The sequence below is a fragment of the Fusarium verticillioides genome, chromosome 10, assembly GCF_000149555.1.
Source record: "Fusarium verticillioides 7600 chromosome 10, whole genome shotgun sequence".
Taxonomy (NCBI): Eukaryota; Fungi; Ascomycota; class Sordariomycetes; order Hypocreales; family Nectriaceae; genus Fusarium; species Fusarium verticillioides.
Genome location: NC_031684.1, coordinates 841,447 through 857,914, shown reverse-complemented (window position 1 = coordinate 857,914; position 16,468 = coordinate 841,447). Strand labels below are relative to the sequence as shown.

At 49.8% G+C, this 16,468-nt stretch overlaps 6 protein-coding genes and 1 non-coding gene across 8 annotated transcripts; 5 read left to right on the top strand and 2 right to left on the bottom strand.

The window, feature by feature from the left end:
• Nucleotides 1-615: 615 nt before the first annotated feature.
• FVEG_16445 (hypothetical protein) lies at nucleotides 616-1,127 on the top strand (the record flags this gene model as incomplete). Its single annotated transcript, XM_018905673.1, has 2 exons — nucleotides 616-652; nucleotides 958-1,127. 2 exons carry the CDS (start codon nucleotides 616-618, stop codon nucleotides 1,125-1,127), a joined length of 207 nt encoding a protein of 68 aa, XP_018755424.1.
• Nucleotides 1,128-1,928: 801 nt separating this feature from the next.
• Nucleotides 1,929-3,186, top strand: FVEG_08816 (hypothetical protein; the record flags this gene model as incomplete). The annotated part of the gene is made up of 4 exons (XM_018897700.1): nucleotides 1,929-2,188; nucleotides 2,245-2,267; nucleotides 2,321-2,726; nucleotides 2,781-3,186. 4 exons carry the CDS (start codon nucleotides 1,929-1,931, stop codon nucleotides 3,184-3,186), a joined length of 1,095 nt encoding a protein of 364 aa, XP_018755425.1.
• A 1,008-nt stretch (nucleotides 3,187-4,194) lies between these two features.
• Nucleotides 4,195-6,423, top strand: FVEG_08817 (hypothetical protein). The gene is made up of 3 exons (XM_018897701.1): nucleotides 4,195-4,395; nucleotides 4,447-4,790; nucleotides 4,846-6,423. Exons 1-3 carry the CDS (start codon nucleotides 4,335-4,337, stop codon nucleotides 6,271-6,273), a joined length of 1,833 nt encoding a protein of 610 aa, XP_018755426.1. The 5' UTR covers nucleotides 4,195-4,334; the 3' UTR covers nucleotides 6,274-6,423.
• A 343-nt stretch (nucleotides 6,424-6,766) lies between these two features.
• FVEG_16446 lies at nucleotides 6,767-6,882 on the bottom strand. The gene has a single exon (XR_001989304.1). It is a non-coding gene; the product is annotated as a 5S ribosomal RNA (ribosomal RNA).
• An 899-nt stretch (nucleotides 6,883-7,781) lies between these two features.
• FVEG_08818 (hypothetical protein) lies at nucleotides 7,782-9,588 on the top strand. 2 transcript variants are annotated; one of them, XM_018897702.1, is made up of 9 exons: nucleotides 7,782-7,992; nucleotides 8,040-8,077; nucleotides 8,130-8,183; nucleotides 8,235-8,241; nucleotides 8,291-8,335; nucleotides 8,392-8,546; nucleotides 8,601-8,657; nucleotides 8,708-9,062; nucleotides 9,114-9,588. In XM_018897702.1, the coding sequence occupies exons 1-9, from the start codon at nucleotides 7,915-7,917 to the stop codon at nucleotides 9,342-9,344; spliced, it is 1,020 nt and encodes a 339-aa protein (XP_018755427.1). In that variant the 5' UTR covers nucleotides 7,782-7,914; the 3' UTR covers nucleotides 9,345-9,588. The 2 variants fall into 2 exon arrangements, with proteins under 2 accessions (XP_018755427.1, XP_018755428.1); XM_018897703.1 differs by having other exon boundaries at nucleotides 7,782-8,077.
• An 837-nt stretch (nucleotides 9,589-10,425) lies between these two features.
• FVEG_08819 (hypothetical protein) lies at nucleotides 10,426-12,489 on the top strand. The gene is made up of 3 exons (XM_018897704.1): nucleotides 10,426-11,423; nucleotides 11,479-11,603; nucleotides 11,662-12,489. The coding sequence occupies exons 1-3, from the start codon at nucleotides 10,772-10,774 to the stop codon at nucleotides 12,244-12,246; spliced, it is 1,362 nt and encodes a 453-aa protein (XP_018755429.1). The 5' UTR covers nucleotides 10,426-10,771; the 3' UTR covers nucleotides 12,247-12,489.
• Nucleotides 12,360-14,775, bottom strand: FVEG_08820 (hypothetical protein). The gene has a single exon (XM_018897705.1). It carries the CDS (start codon nucleotides 14,706-14,708, stop codon nucleotides 12,435-12,437), a length of 2,274 nt encoding a protein of 757 aa, XP_018755430.1. The 5' UTR covers nucleotides 14,709-14,775; the 3' UTR covers nucleotides 12,360-12,434.
• Between the last annotated feature and the right edge of the window lie 1,693 nt (nucleotides 14,776-16,468).

Genomic DNA, 16,468 nt, shown 5'->3' with positions numbered 1-16,468 from the left:
AGCACAGCTACACAAGCCACGTGGACAGTGACTGATTGTCAAGGGCTATTTCGTGAGTTGATACCGCCAAGGTTACGGCAGTGGCGCGTCGTGTTTGTTGGTGTCGCGCTCGCTGAGGCTTCAGCACAGACGGTTCCAGTGCATCAGCATCAGAGAGCTAACAAGCGTGGGTGCAGGCTGACCAAGCTGTAATGCTGCTGCGCAAGCAACTACATTTCACGCAAGTAGTTGAAGCGATGAAGCAGCCTGGGAAAAGTAACAATTATCACAGATTGGATAGTCGGGATGAAGCAATGAAGAAGCGGTTGGCGGCCTGGGCTGTTTGTCCATCGAAACGCAATCAAGACTGACTGCTACGGCGACAAGCCAGTGTCATCTATGAACGACCATGCTTATCGCTACCTATGGAAGACAAAAAAGCAACGATAACATGTTTTCCTTGCCTTGTACAGTCCGCAGGGGTTACAAATGTGCATTTCCGTATTTTCAGTTATATCCCACCCTACCGCGAAATAGATTAAATTACCCCTTATTAGCCAGTTGAAGGGCAGGTACCAATAGTTTTTTTTACCTATCCAGTCACTTACCTACACCGATGACGGCAGTATACCTACAATGCCTCCACTGTGGGCTTTGTACCGATTTCACATTTGTAACCCCTGGGCACTGTATAGAGATTATCGATTGATCTGAGTGGGCCATCATTACGAAAAGGCTATTCTGTTGGCAAGGCTTCTGAACTCAATCTCCCCTTCCCCTCAATCTACCCTGTATCTTCCGTGGGCTCGATCGTCGGCGTAGCGACCAAAGATTAATGCGGGGTCGCATGGATGTCGTCTAGGTCGTCGACCAAGTCAATTGTCCCTGATCTAGCGATTGCTTGCTCTGAAGATACGGGAATTCTACATCCCAAGCGGAGACACGACAGATAAAATTAACAGAATCTTCATCAATTAGCTTCATTCGCCACGCGACTTGGACAGGCTGAGTGCCGTGGTCTCAAAAGGCACATCCAGAGGTTTGCCTCAATAAGATTGAGTCAGTATGCCTCCAGCTTGAGCACAGACAGACTTGTCTACTTTAAGCAGGTCATCCTTCAGGAATGGTCGATTGGCGGCAACGACTAGCCACATGAGGCATGATCTACTCAGATCCATCTCTGGGACATCCACGCTCTCGGGAGATTGGCGGGTTGCAATGCTGAGCCTAGTGAGCTTCAAACCTACGATTCATGGAGTGATCGCTTCTGCAAGATATCCCTTGGCCTTTTGCCCGAAGCTGTTGACAATGAATCAAGGTCACTCTAATACAACATTGCAAGGGATCCTAACAGAGGTAGAGGCTGGGGCCTGCTCGCATGCCCTCAGAGTCAACATCTTCTCTGTCAGCTCAAGTACCAAGCTCCACCGCGTACGCAAAGCAAAACCTCCAAAGAAATTACCATCCTCTGAAGTCTCAACGCTTTTCACAGCCCTCATCCAACTTGGCACGGCAAAACAACCCCCTATTAGCAAAACCGAAACCCAAACTAAGCCCGCCGTAATGACTCGAGCATCCACGTGCCGCCCACGCGGAACAGGCGGTTAGCCATACAAAACGAGCCCCTATCCATTAGCACGGAATAATCTTGTACGCCATCTTCACCTAAAAACACTAGCGAACGGCGGTCCGCCACTGCGCGCTCTTCCCATTTGCTCATCTGGTAGATCTATGGGTTCACCATCTCGGTCTATTCACCAGACTGCCGGGGCTTCTGGAACCTCTAAAATCCCCCGTCATGCAAGATTCCGATCTACTTCGGGGGCTTGGTAGGGATTTACCATTTCTTTTTTCTTGCTTAAAGACCGTCTTCCTGTCGCAACCCTGTCTTCTTGGCTGTTTGCTTGTTACCCTCTGTTTCAGTCATCATTTCCCGATTCGATTTCACAATGGCGGGTTTCTTAATACCGGATCACTACGTATACGTGAAGCCCAGCACTACAGATCAATTGGTCGCCAGTGTCATCTGGGGCTTCACTCTCGCTGTTGGAATCTTTGCGGGCCAGAAGGCGGGAAGACAGACATGGGATCAGTGGAAGCGCACAGGACGGGCTAAGGCCTATGTCTGGATGATCTGGGCGGAATGGTTGGCGTCGATGTTGATTGGAGTCTTGTCGTGGTGTTTCATCCGTGGTTACATCGCTCCCAGGTATGTTATCGCCCGGTCCCTCAGATTGAGACAACATACTGACTGGTAATTCTTAGCTTCTGGATCTTCTTTGTTCTCCGTACGATATATCCTTCGAACGTTTTACGAACACGAAACTAACTGGTCTTTTAGTGTGCGCCTGGGTCGTCCAAATTCAATGCATTTGCGGAATCATCATCAACCGAATTTCTCTTCTCATGGTCGACAGACGAAGCGCCATCAAGATTCGATGGATAACTGCCATCACTCTTGGCCTCATCAACATTAGTGTCTTTTGCATTTGGATTCCTTCTCAGCTGCAAATATCCCAGCGTTACCATGATATCAACTACATCTGGGATCGCATCGAGAAGGGCCTCTTCCTGGTCATCGACGCAACACTTCACGGCTACTTCGTCTACCTGATTCGTATCAAGCTTATCGCCAATGGTCTTACCAAGTATCAGCCTCTGATGCGATACAACCTTGTCATGATTGCTGTATCCATGAGCTTGGACGTCATCCTCATTGGCAGCATGTCCATCGGCAATGGTTTCATGTGAGTCCCCGCTCTAAATGGTTGATGCCAGACCTCAATGGCTGACTCGCTTAGTTACGTGCAATTCCACCCTCTTGTCTACATGCTCAAGCTTCACATTGAGATGAACATTTCCGCACTTATCGTGAGGGTTGTCCGTGCGACCGGAGATCACAGCTCATACCCCTCTGGTACCGACGCTCTGCGCTCCAAAGTCAGAGCCGTCGTGACGAACAAGAAGGGTAACTCGAATCGCACAAGTGGCACAGGAAAGGGCGCTATGTTTTCGTCTACAGGGAGAAACTTGGAAGTGCGCATCGATGCAGGCGGTCAGATAGCCGACAGCGAAAACAGACCCCAGCCAGCGGGTATCACAAAGGTCACACAGACGCATGTAACAGTCATGCGCAAGCACGAAGAGGATGATGCCAGCTCGCAGTCCTCGACGCGGCACCTGAAGGATCCTTACTCGTATCCCTGATTCACTAGGGCTGACGGAGGTGGAGGGGAGTTGAAAGATTGAGACGAGACGGCATTTCGGTGACATTCTCTGCTTGCCAAGCATAGCGAACATACGCCACAAAACGTGGCTCGGAGATTATAGAAATTAGAAGACCTAGAGTCATAGAAACGATCACTAGCATAACGTACATACATAATTAATAATGAATATCTCGACTTTGAAGCGCGACATGAAGGAGAAATGGAAATGGACCCAGCAGCTAAGGGTTTTTCGCCAATATGATCTGCGACCGGGTTGCCCTAGCTCGGCATAGACTCGGTGAGCTTCGTGGAGCAGCTCCGGTGAGACACACTCTACACAACAGGGCTTGTAGCACTGAAGAAATTGTTAGTGCAAGAAGCTAGAAATAGTTAGCTGTGCGATGGTACAGCTCAAGTGGCGAACAATGACTAGCTACGAGTCAATTGAGTCGTCATCAGTCTTGAATTGATCGTTTTCCAAAGCTGAACTGTTGATCCAAGATTCCAAAGAGTAACCGAGCAACCGAGGTAGCGATTAAATAGGACTAGCTACAGCGTGCTCCCTTTCCAATTCAAGCTCTGAGATGCATCCAAGGAATAACGAGGCACTTTCCCGTGTCTGGACCGCTCAAGTGACCCATGGGCTTTGAGCTAAAAACCCCCAAGGTGCACAACCAGTGGAGTCTCGAGAATCTTGATGAGCCACTCACTGCTCATTTCTCAGCACGGCCCGGTGCCCGGAGCTCATTGCCTCTATCCACCAGCCTTATTCCAGTTAGGAGATATGGGGAACTCACCTTACCATTCTCAGATTGCCCCAGATGGGTGCAACGTACCCCGACCAGATCGGCGTCTGGACAAGCCCAGTTGAAACGTCCCACGTCAAGTAAAGTCTGATTGTAAGGGTCCAGAGATGGGTTGCTGAGATATTGGAAGGACCTGCGGGTGACTCGCGCGGGGTCATCCTGCGGCTGGCTGCCCGCAAGGAATAACCATCGTGACACGAGCTGCAGGTATATATATATAACTTCCCCTCACGAGGGGCATTCTCTTTTCGAATCACCAAGCACGACTCGCTCATCACCGTCTTTAATCCCATTCCCGACCTTCTAACCCCGTAGCCGAAAGGATCGTCTAGTCTTGACCATGGGTTTATATACTAAACTCGCTAGCGACATTACCGAAGTTGACGTTATCATCGCTGGAGGTGCGCTTGTTGTGTGTCTAATCCACCGACACTGCTAATTATCTGAACTAGGCGGAACAGCAGCATGTGTCGTTGCCGGTCGCTTGGCGGAGGCTGATCCAAATCTGTCTATCCTTCTAATTGAAGGTGGGCAAGATAACCGTGGGGTTGAGAGCATTGAGAACCCTGTGTTCTTCTTGGATCATTTGCTGCCAACCTCCACCACAACCTTGTTCTACAAGGCAAACAAGTCGGACAAACTGGCTGGACGCGAGTCCATCGTTCCCTGCGGTGGAACACTTGGTGGAGGCTCGTCGATCAATTTTATGATGTACACTCGTGCTCAGCGAGCGGATTTCGACTCTTGGAAGTCCCCAGGATGGTCTGCCGATGAGATCTTCCCGTTTTTGAAGAAGGTACAGATTTTGAGTTACTCTGGGGTATTCTGAGACTTTTGCTAAATCTGTCTAGCTTGAGACATACCATGGCCGAGGTAACCCGGAACACCACGGCTTTAACGGCCCGGTCCATATCTCTGACGGTACATACCGTTCCAAGAACCCAGAAAGCGATTTCATCAACGGTATGTCTCAGGTCGGCTGGCCAGAGCATCATGACTTGCAAACTCTCGACGCCAACAATGGTGTTGAGCGATGGCTCCGATATGTTTCCAAGGATGGTCGTCGGCAAGATACTGCTACTGCTTATCTTCATAACAAGATCGACAACAAGAATTATCCGAACCTTCATGTCCTTGTGGAGTCCAAGGTTGTTCGTGTTCTTCTTGATGACGATAAGAAAGCTGTTGGTGTCGAGTATACTCCCAACCCAGCATTCCAAGCTCAAATCACACCAACCCAACATCCGACATTGAGTGTCAAGGCTCGGAAGCTGGTCGTTGTTTCATGCGGTGCTCTGGGCACACCACCTGTTCTTGAGAGGTCAGGTATCGGTGCCCCTGAAGTCCTCAAGAAAGCTGGTGTCGACGTAAAGGTGGATCTGCCTGGCGTTGGCCACGAGTATCAGGATCACAACCTCATTCTGTACCCTTACAGGACCAATCTCCAACCCCATGAAACAGCCGACAGAATTCTCAGAAACCCCGACAAGCGCCCGGAGTTTATCAAGTCAAAGGATTCTATGTTGGGATGGAATGCTATCGATATCTCTTCTAAGCTCCGGCCTACAGAAGCTGATGTTACTGCACTTGGGCCTGAGTTCCGGAAGGCTTGGGATCGGGACTTCAAGGACCACCCCAATCGACCTTTGATGCTTATGGGCATGATCTCTTGCTTCCTTGGAGATCCTTCAACTGTTCCCGAAGAGCAATATGTTACCGTCGGTAACTACACGGCGTACCCATACTCTCGCGGCCACGTCCATATCACCGGCGCAGGACTCGACGACCCTCTTGACTTCGATGTTGGATTCCTCAGCGACGAGAATGACATTGACTTGAAGAAGCAGATCTGGGCTTACAAGAAGTCCAGAGAGATCATGCGTCGAACAAAGATGTATCGTGGTGAGATCGCAGCTGGTCACCCAGCATGGCCCGCAGGTTCCAAGGCCGCTTCAGTGGAGATCAACGAGGCTCTCAGCAATGTCACAGATCTTGAGTATTCGGCGGAAGATGACAAGGCCATTGAGGAGTGGGTTCGACAGAATGTTGCCACGACATGGCACTCCATCTCTACTTGTAGGATGGCACCTCGTGATGAGAATGGTGTTGTCGATGAGAGACTGAATGTGCATGGTACCAAGGGTCTGAAGTTGGCTGACTTGAGTATTCCTCCGGAGAATGTCGGTGCGAACACGAACAATACTGCCATTGTTGTCGGCGAGAAGGCTGCAGATATCATTATCAAGGATCTGGGTCTCGGTCCGTCGGCTAAGTTGTGAGGTTCAGCCTGTTGACTGGAAGTCTGTCTTCGAAGTTTGCCCTGGGCTTGAGCAATGCTTGCAAGGATATTGACAAGATGAATTTAGTTTTATGTTTAATAGCAGCGTAGCAATGAGTAACAAATACACGGTTGGCCTTGAAGCCTGAACAATATGGTATCCAGAAAGATGCACTTACACGGTTAGGGGATTTGTAGTAACTGCAAGACCGAACGAAGTGCACACAATTTACCATCTCGACAGTAATTAAACATATCATAAGCAATATAAGGCCCGAAACAATGTTCTTTATTGAGCTTTTCTCGAGTTGTGCACTTCCTCTGCTATATTGTGCATCTTGCAACAGTGATGTGAGGATGGAGGATGCAGGTGGCTGCCAACCGCAGCACAGCCCAGTCCTCACTCCACTACAGGCTTTCTTGAGCTTCCAACAGTTGATATAGACTTTGTCCGGTGCAACAGCAAAAAATGATAGCATGGGAAAACACCAAAAAACATACAACAGCGGGGATTCGCTGGTCGTCACCGACCCAACTACTAATCCGCCGGTTAGTGGCTTGACTATGGGAGAGCAGACGGGATCCCGTATTTTCCACTACCTATGGTCGTATGTACCAGTGGTGCTGTCGCCAAAACTTATAGCCGATCTGTTTAGACAGCGTAGAGTGTCTGGTTTACCAACCTGCGGGTCAATAGTGCAGATCCATCCGCACTCCACAAAACAAAAATCTCTGCTCCATACCTCTACAAGCTCTCTGCTGTACTCCTGGAAACTTTGTTATCTGGCAATGATATTTGCTCTCGTTATACGTAATTTACTCCTCAATGTTGACGTTCTGAACCTTTGTCAGCCTCAGCTGACCTACTTCAAGGGATGTTCAGATGGACACTACCCTACTGTTTTGTTTCACTTTGAGAAACATTCCCATGAATGCCTCGGCTTTACATTCAATATACTATCTTCAAAAGTCGGCAGGTTAGCATTCGCCCTCAGCCTAATCGAACGTGCGGCCCTGTGCATTATTGGGAGAAGCTATCAAGACGCTGTCCATGGAAATAGCAGCAATTGTTGCATAATGTGTGTCAATCGCATGTGAAATCTACCAGGATCGCATCAAGTATTGCGGGCTAATAGGCCTTCCCTTTATGGTGTTAAATACCGAGCAGGTTGCAGTGCATTCGTATTAAACTGGGTTTCAGTGCGACCAACAAACTTCATGAGACAGGGTTGTGACAATCTCCACATCTTAAATGCAAGATACATACGAGGTATCGGTAAGCGCTTGAGGGGGTTCCAGTACTAGTAAAGCCCTTCATCGGTCATTCGAGACCATGGTCGTAGCCACAAAGCCCCATCGCTCCTATTGCCTTTAATCAAGGCAGTTTGGGTAGCTTTTGTGAAGAGTGACAAGCGGCGGGCTGCTCGGGAACCAAGGGCGATCGACAAGGATAATGCCCCAGAAGTCTGAGGCGGAAACGGTGGCCTTCCCAATTGGCCTCGTCTATCCTGAATATTGGCCGAGTGGAGATACAGCATATGATACCACTCAAGTTACACGCAAGCATGAACAGATCATAAAGAGGGGCGCGTCCCAGTGTCGAGTTGCATGTTTCCCGCAGCGCATTTACATCGTCAGCAAAATGGCTTCCCCAGCTGCTCAACCAACAGCTGAACGTGCTGAAAGCCCGCCTGATGTACCTGTCGTACTAGAAGCAGAAGTACCATACCCAACACTATAGATAAAATGGTGGCTGATGAAGAGTAGGACGATGGCGGAGACACTGATTCGACATTGGACCTCGGGTCAGTCATGATGACGGACATCTTGTAAGATCTATACTGACAGTCAATGCAGAGAGGGTTCTTCCAGTTATATGACATCTCTCAAATCAAGCATCTTTAGCTACAGGTGAGAGGCCACACTTCATAGCCAACTATTCTTCTTACTAAAACTTTGTAGATATGAGGTAGGGCATACAAGATTCCTGGGTGATTCTTAGCCTAACAGCTCAACAGCACGGCCGTCGATATCATGCATTCCATGAAGGAGCATACTTAGTGGTTAGTTCTCTCGACTATCGGATGTTCGAGTGAAGTCGACTAATCATGCACTGTAGCCAAACGACGACGAAGAGCAGAACCGCATGGATCTGGTCCATCATATCTATAGTCTTCTTCTAGCAGGGAAGCTGCATACTGCCCCAATTGACAATCCCCAACGCGTCCTTGATCTGGGCACAGGTACTGGCATCTGGGCAATCGATTTTGCAGAGTAGGTTATAGCTTCTCGGTAACTAACTGAAGCCCCATTGCTGACCTTGGGAAGTGAGCATCCTTCAGCCGAAGTAGTCGGGACAGATCTGAGCCCCATCCAGCCGGACTGGTGAGTTATGAGCATGCCTTCTCCTTAGCCCAGGCTCATATTGCTTTCAGGGTTCCTGCCAACTGCGTTTTTGAAGTCGATGACTTTGAAGACCCGTGGGTTTACAAGAAGCCGTTCGACTACATCCACGCTCGAGAGCTTGAAGGATGCATCGGCAACGAGCAGCAGTTCTTTGATCGCGCGTTCGAAAACCTCAACAGCGGCGGTTATCTCGAACTCCAAGCCCAGCGTGGTTTCTTCATGTCAGACGATGACTCGATCAAGAAAGCTGTGAATGCAGAGGTCTGGGCTGAAGCAGTTCGCGACAGCAGTAGCAAATTTGGAAAGCCTATCGACTGCGCCATGAACTGGAAAGAAAAAGTGATAAAGGCGGGGTTTGTGGATGTTCACGAAGAAGTCAGAAAGGTGAGCTTTATGTCTGATGAGAAAGCATGTCGTTGGCTGATCATGAGACAGATTCCAATTGGTGCCTGGCCTAAAGATCCTGTCCTGAAGGAAGTTGGCAAATGTCAGGTTGTTCAGTCTTGTGCAGCCATTGACTCGTACACTCCAATGCTGCTGGAAAAGGTCCTTGGATGGTGCAAAGAGGAAACCCAGGTCCTTATGGCGAAGGCGAAAGGGGAGCTCCGAAACCCCTCTATTCATCTATATCTTCCTGTCTATTTCATCTGGGGGAGAAAGCCATAGGAGTCCGACCTCTGGCTGTCAGTACTGGGGAGGACATGATTTTGAATAGTACAAGTGATGCGAAAGGCAAATTAAAAGTTCAAATAAGTCCACTGAATTATATAGGTAACTTACGTTGCGCAAATCGTGACGAGAAAACGGGCTGCACTCGCAAGCTCTCCGCTTGTCGTCTTCGGCTTCGCCCGACCATGTTCAACGTATGGATGCCAATAATCTTTACCATGGCCACGAAGCCATTGCCGAGCTATTCTGCGCTGGCGCCCAGTCCCCCGCTCTCTTACGGATGCATTTCCCCGAGTCAAATCTTTTAGAGTTAGACCTGTTCAACGATGGCGCATCGTGTATGCCAGTCTGGATGCAGTTGTTGAATTGAACTGACAGGAGACGAGGTAACCTTATTTTGGCAATGATCAACGAGGTGGGGTACCCTCCGCTAACAGAGCCCCTATGGCCCACTAAACTTACAGCGCTGTTCAGCCGCTCTGCCGCTAAGGTTTCTGAGATCGTTGTTGACAGCGTCTGAAGATAGCGCTTAAGGCTAACCGATTTTCTTCTATCACAGGGGTCGGCTCTGATTCCTGGTTCTCGGGGGGGGGGAGGGGGGGAAGAGCAGATGGGCTCTAATCGTGCGATTCTGCGAAGCTCACGAGATTAGTGAAATGGGCCAGCCTTCAAATTCCATTGACCTCCACTAACTTCCATAGCTTAGGGCTGGCGTTTGGACCCCTCCACCAAATGAAACAGCCCGTTGGAGAGCAGCATTCACGTTGGAGGAAGCACAACAGTTAGGAATGCATGTGCACCGGGCAATCAGTAATACTTTAACTACCTTGATAAATGCCCCGTTGCGGTGTACTCTCATAATTAGCTTGTTGATTGCGTCGTGTTTGTCCTGGCTAAGGTAGCCTCTATGCCTGTCAACATCCATCAAATGTAACCTTGGCGGGGGATTATCCGCTAAAACCCTTGCCGCACGGCACACGGAACGTTTGTACCCACTGAGGCGTTGGGCTTATTTAGCGACCGCACATCGACCGACAGCACTGCCAAACACTACCAACAGTTTCTTTGCTTTTGACCATGCAAAGGCAGCCTCGTTTGCCTGAAACTCTGCAAGGGTTTGTTTGCCTTCTTGTCTCTTTTCCCTCTGTAGTCGAGTCTGTGACACTGAGCGGAGATGAATCGAAGCCCGGCTGCAATTTCCCCGACACATCCATGGCTCCCAGCAACGCAATGCACCAAAAGTTGTTTGCTCTTGCTATGAGCCAACAGAACAGGCCCAGAGCCTGATTCATTCATCCCCTCCTTCATCGCGCTCCTAGATCATCTCTTCGCTTCAAAGGGGCGCGCCTATATCTTGAAGACATTTCTGACCGTTGCCGCCGACTCTTCTCGACCTACAGCCCAAATTGCGCACCATACATGTCATGAATGCGAACCACGACGAGGCACCAGCCTCATACGATGACATTGGGGTCGGTGACGCACACCCAGAGGTGCAAAAATGCGTCAATCGGATCTTCAAGGCATCTGGGAAGTATCCCTGGGACTGGCTACCGAGAGATTACGTTCCCAACGTCGCCGCTTGGGGGACCAACGCCGCGTTGAACCTCGCCCTTGCCGTTGAAGCTGTCCACGCCCCAGGATCAACGGCTACCATGGACCAATTGCGTGAGTTCCTGGTAGGAAAGGCCAGGGAGCGCCAGAAAGTGAGCAAGAATGGCAAGCCAGTCAAGCCCACCATGAACTCGGATTGCGCAAAGGCTAGAAAGTGGATTGAAGACAACATGGTCAACTCCCAAAGCACATCGAAACAGAACAAGCACAAACGGTCGGGCCATGACGGTGCCTATAGGAACGCGAGATTGAAAACATGGCGCCGGCTCACTATCGCTCAGAAGCAGCAACCCCAGGACAATCTTGGCGATGATGATGACGATGACGACGACGACGACAACGATTCATTCCCAGGGATTGACTTCAGTAGGGAAATGAGTGTTCTCAGCGATATCAGCAATGTGAGCAGTGCAATCGGTCCATCCGATCGGACTTGGACTCACAAGCGGGACATGCCTCCTCGTATGTTTCCATATATTTCGTTCTTGACCTCAATCCATGACTAACACCACCTCAGCACCCTGTCCAGTCCCTAGCAAACGCTCGCGTCAGGTCGAGCAATTCGTATCGACCAACATCGATGACTCCAAGGAAGCATCCAGTCTAGTCGACGCAGAGGAAGAAGCTTATCTCAGTCAAGCTGTCAGTACCGCGCCCCAGCTATTGAGATTCGCACCGACGCTAATTTCATCTCACAAAGGAAGCGACGATGTTCTATGCTATTAATCGCAACCTTCGGACAGTTGGCGAAAGGATTGATGCTGCTGAGTTCCGGCGCAACGTATACAACCAGGAGATACACAATGCCCGAAGAAAATTAGCTTCAATCGAGATGCAAGCCAGCCACTGCGTCGCGAAAGCCACGAGAGAACGAGACGAAAAACAAAAGAGAGTGAGGCAATTGAGGGAGGAAAAGAAGACCCTTGACGCGGTGATCGAGAACCAAGGTGGAAAGTGTTCAGACGCTCTGCAAAAGATGTACGACGGCTTTATCTTGGAATATGAAGACGAGCAGAAGGAGCTCAAGAAAGCCCAAAACACTTTGGAAGCAATAGAAGAGGAAAATCAGAAGGACAAGCAGCGTCAAGACGAACAAGATAAGATCACATCTCTAGAGAAGGATATTGCCAAAGAAGAAGAGATCATCAAGCGGGCGACGAGGAGGAAGTTAGCACTCGAGACGGTTCGTTGTAATGTGGATTTGGACAGATTTCTGTCTGCTCCCGACGAAGTACTATGCGCAGCTCACGAAGCAGCCATGAAAGGGCAAGGGTACTTGTCGTAGCACATCTTTTGTTGCTACAGCCAGCACCTGGCGAAGTCTGGAGTATCGGTTCAAACGTTATTGTTGGGTTCAAGTTCGGTTTTCGAGAGCGACTTTGCTGCCAAAGGCTTTATGTGGCGAATGGGTGGTAATGATAAAAGGACTTGGTAGCTCATTTTGAGGTGGCATAACTCTGATGACAACTAGAATCAAGTGCAAACGTGGGTATCTACTTCATAATAACAAGGAAACATCAAACCCTTGCCTTCCCGTAGCCTTCTTGTCTCACCTCCTGTGCTCGATGGTTGGTCGCGAGACCTGAGTTTTTCATGGAGGGACAACAGCCTCGAATCCATCTTGGATAACCTCTCCTTTAAAATTCTCTCGATAACTAGCTCCTTAAACACCGCAATATCATCGAAAGAGTCAGACTCTTCCTCATCAAGATCTCCATCCCGTCGTCTGTGAGTCGCGAAGCGTAGCGGCGATTGTGTGGGCTTGACTTTCCGCACAAAGTCTCGCCGTCGTGTGTTGTACCTCTCGGACCTTGCGCTCCAGAAGTCTTTGGCCATCTCGCCGAGTTCAAGAGTTCTTGCTGCTGTGAGCCCAGTGCAACTCACATCGACCTTGGACTTCCACTTGCCGGGCTTGTAAGTCGTGAAGCTCATCTCTTTGATGTGATGTCGTACTCTCATGTCGAGGAAGTGTCCCGAAGCTGGGAGGACCTTGTCAACCAGGCCCATGTCTCTTGCTTGAGAAGTAGATATGGGTAGCATAGCACGCAAGATATACCTTGCGCGCTCTGGTCCACAGCGACCGACGTAGGATAGAGAGTGATACTCTGAACCGTAGAGCCCGAGAGTCCGATACGCGGGATTGAGGACGACTTCGGAGCCCGCGATGACCACGTCGCAAGCCGCTGCCAAGGCCACGCCACCAGCAGCACAATTCCCTCTCAGCGCCGCAATAGTAGTGACGTTCTTCCGGGGAAATACGTCCAGTAGCATGTGCACCACATCATCAATGCGATTGATGTTCTTCCAAGACTCTGCTGCGGGATCATCACTGGCTTCAATGACGTTGAGGGCAATACCGTTGCTGAAATATGAGTCGCCTCCCATGAGCACGACAGCATCAAGAGCCCCTTGTAAAGCGACGAACTCGAGGGCTTCAATGAGTCGCGAGCATTGAGAGGTGCTCATGGCGCCGTTGTAGAATTCGAAGTAAACGAAAGCGACTTGGCGCTTGCCTGCACTCGCAGCAAACTCTACCCAGATCTCTTGGTGGGTTGAGTATGTTGCTTTAGACCAGTCGAGGAGAGGGCGTAGTGATACTGAAGTATTCAGGGTGCTTTGGTCGATGAGGCCGAGCTCGAGAAGGCCTGAGACAGCGGGGACTTTGGGCCAGAGCATTGAATCAACCTTGCGCTTCACTCGACGGATATGAGTGATCCAGATGCCATGTCCATCACAGGTGGCGACGCAAACAGCATCGTCTCTGCAACCGATGATCTGTCCAGGTCCACGCTTGCATTTCGCATCTCTCCCAGCCTCAATCGTACCTCCGTAGACGTAGAGTCCAATTCCTCCAAACAGCTTTGTGAGGCAGCCAGGCTGCGAATCAGCAGACCTTATCTTTCGCGATATCGTCCGAGCGGGTTCGTATTGGATGTCGAAGTTGCGGTCCGCTGCCTTGAGAAGTGGTCGGCGGTGTGTTGGTCCACCAAAAAAGGGCTTGCGCAGTGTCACTGACAGGCTTTTGTAACTGCGGTTGGGGACAAGGTCAACCGAGATTCCACGAATGTCCTGTTTCTCTAGCAGTGACAGTCGAGATAGAGCTGCTGCGATGCCTGAATCGGAGAAGCCGTTAGCTGCCGAGACGATGCGGTGCAGAGCAGTAGCGGTGGCAGTAATGGCTGCTTGGGTGACCTCTTTACGGTAGAGTGTTGACTTGGTGACTCCGGGCGCATCGATGTCGATCTTGAACTGCTCAAATGCCCAGACTGGACCAGCGTCCATCTCATCAGCAGCTTGTAAGACTGTGACACCCCAATGCGACCGGCCGTTCTGGCTCCAAGACTGGGATTTGAGTAGTTGGTCGGAGTCTACGACGTTGCCATCGTCGCCCATGAGCACCCAGTCGAGGGCGCTTGGTCCTGCATCACCTGGCGGTCCAGGATGGATGATGAGGGTGAGATACTTGGTGAAGATCTCGCTTGGGACTCGTGTAGTCAAGAACGGGCAGACGATGACGCTTGGTTGAAACAGGGCCGCCGCCTCGATCATGGCTTTGTCGGATAGCGCATACTCAATCGTGACATCGTGTTTCTGACTGAGGATAAGATACAGCTGCTGAGAGAGCGAGTTGTGCGCCGTGCAGAGAAAGAGGATCTTCATTGGCGGCGTAGTAGGCAGGCGACGCTCACCGGCATCGCTTGAGCGACTGGTCTCGCTAGTACCTCGTGATAGCTTCAGTGAACCCATGGTGAGATGTTACGACAGGATACTTTGCATACAGCAGCAGCAGCAGCTGGGGAAGTCAGATGGCAGCATCATGGGGTTTAAGTAACAATCTCCACAAGTCAGTGAATAACTCAAGGTTGCGACATTATGACTGATAGTGTAACAGCATCATCGCACTAGGCAGCCCAGCTGTGGGCAAACGCGCATGTGTCACTCAATGATACCCATCAACAAGCAGTGATTCATTGGCTCGACGAGATACGGCTACAATTTCGGTGGCTGACGATCTATCGAAACTCTCGCGACTAACACCAGGATGAGCAAACAATTTTCAGCACGGACGCAGCCATCACAATCGAAGATCAAACTTTCTTGATAGATTTTGTGTTTCATTGGATCGTGATATCACTTTTGGCTGTATTATTTCGGGTGATGGGTGCCCCTTGCAGTTGCTTTGGCTTCTCAAGGGAGATTACCTGGCGCTTGGCTTTGAGGCCTTACCGACAGTGTGAATGATCGACACGGCTCAGTGACTAGCGTAGCTGAGCTTTGCTTCTTGCTGGTCAGAGGAACCCGGCTGCTGGGTCGCATTGTATCGCAGCAATCAATGAATTAGGACTTAAAATCACTCATGCTGATCGAAAGCATGCTAATAACCAAGGGAGCATCATCAAATGCATGCCCTGCAGTGAATGGAAGGCTAAAAAGTGAGGGACTGAGCGCGACTTATCTTATCAGGCTTTTCGCTCAGACGCGCCAAACACCCAAATTATGATGTCAGAAAGATTCCATATCACAAAGCCTTGCACCCCGTTTCGAGTGCCACAAGAAGTCGTGCGACCCAAGCACAGCAATGTGACTCAAGTCAGAGCCCAAGGGATGAATTAGTCCTGCCGTTGGGTTCTGAGGCCTTTCGTGCTGCAAGCAGTGATACGCGTCGCCGAAAGATTACGGAAATTGGTAATTCCGGTTATTTGTGGTGGGGAGAATCGAGCGGGGCGGCATAGCGAGCGCACCAAAAGTCAAAACAGCAGCCCTTCAAGATGCAGGGTAAGTTGATCGGCATTCTCGACTGTTCAAGTGCAGAGCTAAAAGTCTTCTCATTGCATGACAAGTGTTGATCTTATGACTGTTGTCATAAAAAGGGAGGATTGGAGAACCGGCTTTGCTGTATTCGGACTGCACTTGCATGTTTAGGACTGTTTTCATGCAACCTCGTGGCGGCGGAACATGTGCCGATTCAAGGGATGATGCTCAGTATAGTAACGATAGCTAGAGAAAGGTAGCATCAACGTAAGGACAGTACCTAAGTTTTGGCCCTGAAGTGACAGAACTACAAGTGTAATATGACCGACAAATCGCAGCCCGAATTAATTATCATACCACTCCTTCCATTCTTTAGCTCTTGCCAGTGTTTCTTGACTGACTTCCTCGTTATTGTACAGGATTGTGAATTGTTATCGATAACGACCAAAATGGCCTGCGGGTCAACCAAAGAGCGGAGAGTTGCCGCTTCTATTCCGCAGCCATGAGATTGGTTGAGACAGCGCCACTACGGCACGGTCATCCCTAAAAATAGCGGCGAGAGCACCGATAGCCTTCACCACTTGGACCTCGGTCTTCAAACAAGTGGTAGAATTTGGCTCGAGTTTGGCATAGAAACTATAATAATATTCTGAGGACATGTTTGTATTACATATCTTGATAGCAATAAAAGCTTACCAGTCAAGACTTAGCGACAACTCGTCACCTTCTATGCCAATAAGAACCCAACTATGGTG